This window comes from Austrofundulus limnaeus, unplaced genomic scaffold, assembly GCF_001266775.1.
Source record: "Austrofundulus limnaeus strain Quisiro unplaced genomic scaffold, Austrofundulus_limnaeus-1.0 Scaffold195, whole genome shotgun sequence".
NCBI lineage: Eukaryota > Metazoa > Chordata > Actinopteri > Cyprinodontiformes > Rivulidae > Austrofundulus > Austrofundulus limnaeus.
Genome location: NW_013952597.1, coordinates 747,174 through 750,077, shown reverse-complemented (window position 1 = coordinate 750,077; position 2,904 = coordinate 747,174). Strand labels below are relative to the sequence as shown.

General features: G+C 41.8%; 1 protein-coding gene across 2 annotated transcripts in view; it reads right to left on the bottom strand.

The window, feature by feature from the left end:
• nrp2a (neuropilin 2a) overlaps window positions 1-2,904 on the bottom strand; it is an 84,689-nt gene that overhangs the window by 71,148 nt on the left and 10,637 nt on the right. For both annotated transcript variants that reach the window (XM_014018566.1, XM_014018567.1), the window contains exon 2: window positions 1,752-1,929. In XM_014018566.1, the coding sequence (XP_013874020.1) occupies window positions 1,752-1,929 (178 nt within the window). The remainder of the gene's footprint in view (window positions 1-1,751; window positions 1,930-2,904) is intronic.

Below are 2,904 nucleotides of genomic sequence, written 5' to 3'. Positions count from 1 at the left end.
CCCACCCACACTCGCTGACTTTTCCTCAGTACACTCATACACACAGGAGGAAGGGAGTGGGAGTTAGAGGGCAAGCAGAGGCCTTCGACCCTCCAGGCAAGTGCTAAAAAAAAGGAACTATCCCAATAAAACTGTCTGTGGGGAGAAGAAATTCAGGGGGTATTTCAGTCACCCCCCCGCCCCCCCACTTCAGCCTCCTTCTACCCAGCATGCCTTGGGCTGTGAGAATCTGCTTGACACACTGCTTATCAACAGCTGAGCTCTCACTACGACTTCAGCAGGAAGTCCAACGTGCCGCAGCCTTTACACTGCGAAGCTGGTGTTGAAGCCGACTAACATGTTGCAAAAGGAGATAATTATGCACTATTTCGCCACTGACGAAAAGTGACAGAAACCCGGAGACGCAAAGAGCCGACGTGAGATTAACATTTCCAGTTCAGTGCCGCAACATGACACAGCCCCATGAAAAGAGCTGACAATCATTACAAAATCCTTTCACAGACGGAGCTATTGAAAGCAACATTTCTCTCCTGGCCATCTCTGTCAAACGAAACAATGCGACAAAAGCCATCTGGGATTATTAATTCTTGAATTTATGGAGAAAAAAGAACGTCAAAGCAGGGAGAAATAAACGGTCATAAAAGGGAAATTGGTCAGATAAATCTCGTCTTACTGACTAAACTGACTCAGAGTGGGTGAGATGTGAAATATTCTCTTGGTCCTGGTTGTATAAAAGTGCAATAAACAATGGAGACCGATTTCCTTTGAGGCTCAACACAATAGATGACCRTATGCTTTGAATTACTCACGTCTCTGAGATTGGAAACTGACCAAGGTGGTTATACATCCACATAAACAGCTGTGTCTCATTGCCTTCTGCTTCTTCTCCCCAACCCATTCCTGTTTATTCTCCTCCTCTGTCCACACCAGTGCCCCTTCAAGCCCACCAGGATTCAGCTCTTTCATCCTGGGTTTTTTTTTCCCCTCAAAATATCTTTTGAGTTCAAAAACCTCTTGGTATTTGATTATCAGATGAAGGGAGACTGCAGCTTTAAAGTCTTGATAATGTCAAAAGAACCTCAAAACTTTTCTGCTTCTTCATATACCAGATATTTTCAAGATTACAGAGTATTTATTTAACCTTCAATCAACAGATTAACTGATGGAAGAAACACAGAAATCCCCAAATCCCAGAAAAAAGAGCAACTTTTAATTTTTTTAAAGTTTTTTTTTCAAGGTTTGTTTCTGTGTCCCTGTGATGGACTTGTGACCTGTCCAGGGTGTACCCCACCCCTCACCCAGTGACTGCTGGACACGGCCACCAGTGACCCTGAAAGGACGAAGCAGGTTAAGATGATGGGAGGATATCAATGTGTGTTGTTGCAGCCTTGTAGCCTCAAATATAACCTGGTAACTGGCCTGAAGAGGCTTTTKGTAACACTGAAACAGTGCATCATCAACAGTAACAACCATGTGGAAAGAAAAAAAAATAAGAAAATGCTGTTTTAGAACTGCTGTGGCCAAAATGTGGAAATTATTTCCGCGTTTTTTTTAAATTAAGCCAAACCGCAACCAGTGAATTATTACGAGACCAGCTTCAAAAAAGGAAATGATTAATTTAAAGTAAAAAAAAATGATTCTGCGGAAGGCAGGCTAATAAAAATGTCAACACAAATCATCACTCAGACTGAGTAATAAAGTCAAAGAGTGGACGCCGCAGCTGTGATGTAACTCCTACTCGCTCATCTTACTTGCAGTCGAGCCTCTCGATCTCGAAGTGGGGGTTGAAGTTGAGGACGATGCGCTGCGAGGGCTCCGGCGCCGTGATGATCCAGTGGCAGTTCTGATGAGGAGGGTACTCCAGAGGATAACCAGGGGAGGTGATGTAACCCGCTTTGCTCGCATCCAGGAAGCCTCCGCAGTCTGGTACTGTGATTTAAAATAAAAAATATATACATTTGAGTTGGGTGGTTTTTATTATAAACATAAAGGTTCTAGCATTTCTTAATGGAATCTGTTGCCCATCACCTTTTCATGCCAGATCATATAAGCCAGGCCATTAAGGACAAACCTTTAGGGGTGCACTGATTACAGTTCTCTGGTCAATCGTTGACCTTTAAAAACTTGACCTGTCAATTTCGATTTTGTCCTATCCTGATTTTTTAAATAACAGACACTGTCAGGTGTTATAAAGTCACAATGCACCTTCAATGTTCCAAACTTATTTTACTGAAAATTATTGAACAATACAAACTTGTACTTTAACTGGACATGAGGTAGCATTCACAGCAGAGTAAAAGAGGACAGTCTCTGATTTTCAGACTTTGTGGAGGTAGATGAGAAGCCGATCTCCAATCTCCCAAAATTAAGGAAATTTATCACCTTATWAATGATCTCACACGAAACATGAAACATTGGTGTGGTAGTAGTACAGCTACTAMCACACCAAACGTAGCATAGTATCTATACAACTGATAGATGCAGCCATTTTGGTGTGATTAGCTGTGACAGCCAGCTTAAATGAGGCTGACTCTAACAGTTGATGTAGATGTACACAGAAAAGATCATCATGTTTGGCAGTAGTCGATAAAAAGAACAATTTATTTTATTTTATTTTTATTTTTTGCAAATGACAGGCATCCAACTACACAAATCTGCTGCAAACCCTGTAACTGAACATCAGGAGGCTCCTTCATTTGTTCTCCCTGTATGAAGACGTGATGAAGAACAAATAAACGCTAAAACAAAAGAAGGCAATTTAGACCATCAGTTAGGAGGAAATTGGAAAAACTTCTCTACTGTGGATTGTCAATGCCAGCAGGACCATGTGGGCAGGCTATTAAAACAAAAAGACCGTCGTTGTTCATTTGCCACACACACACACACACACACACACACACACAC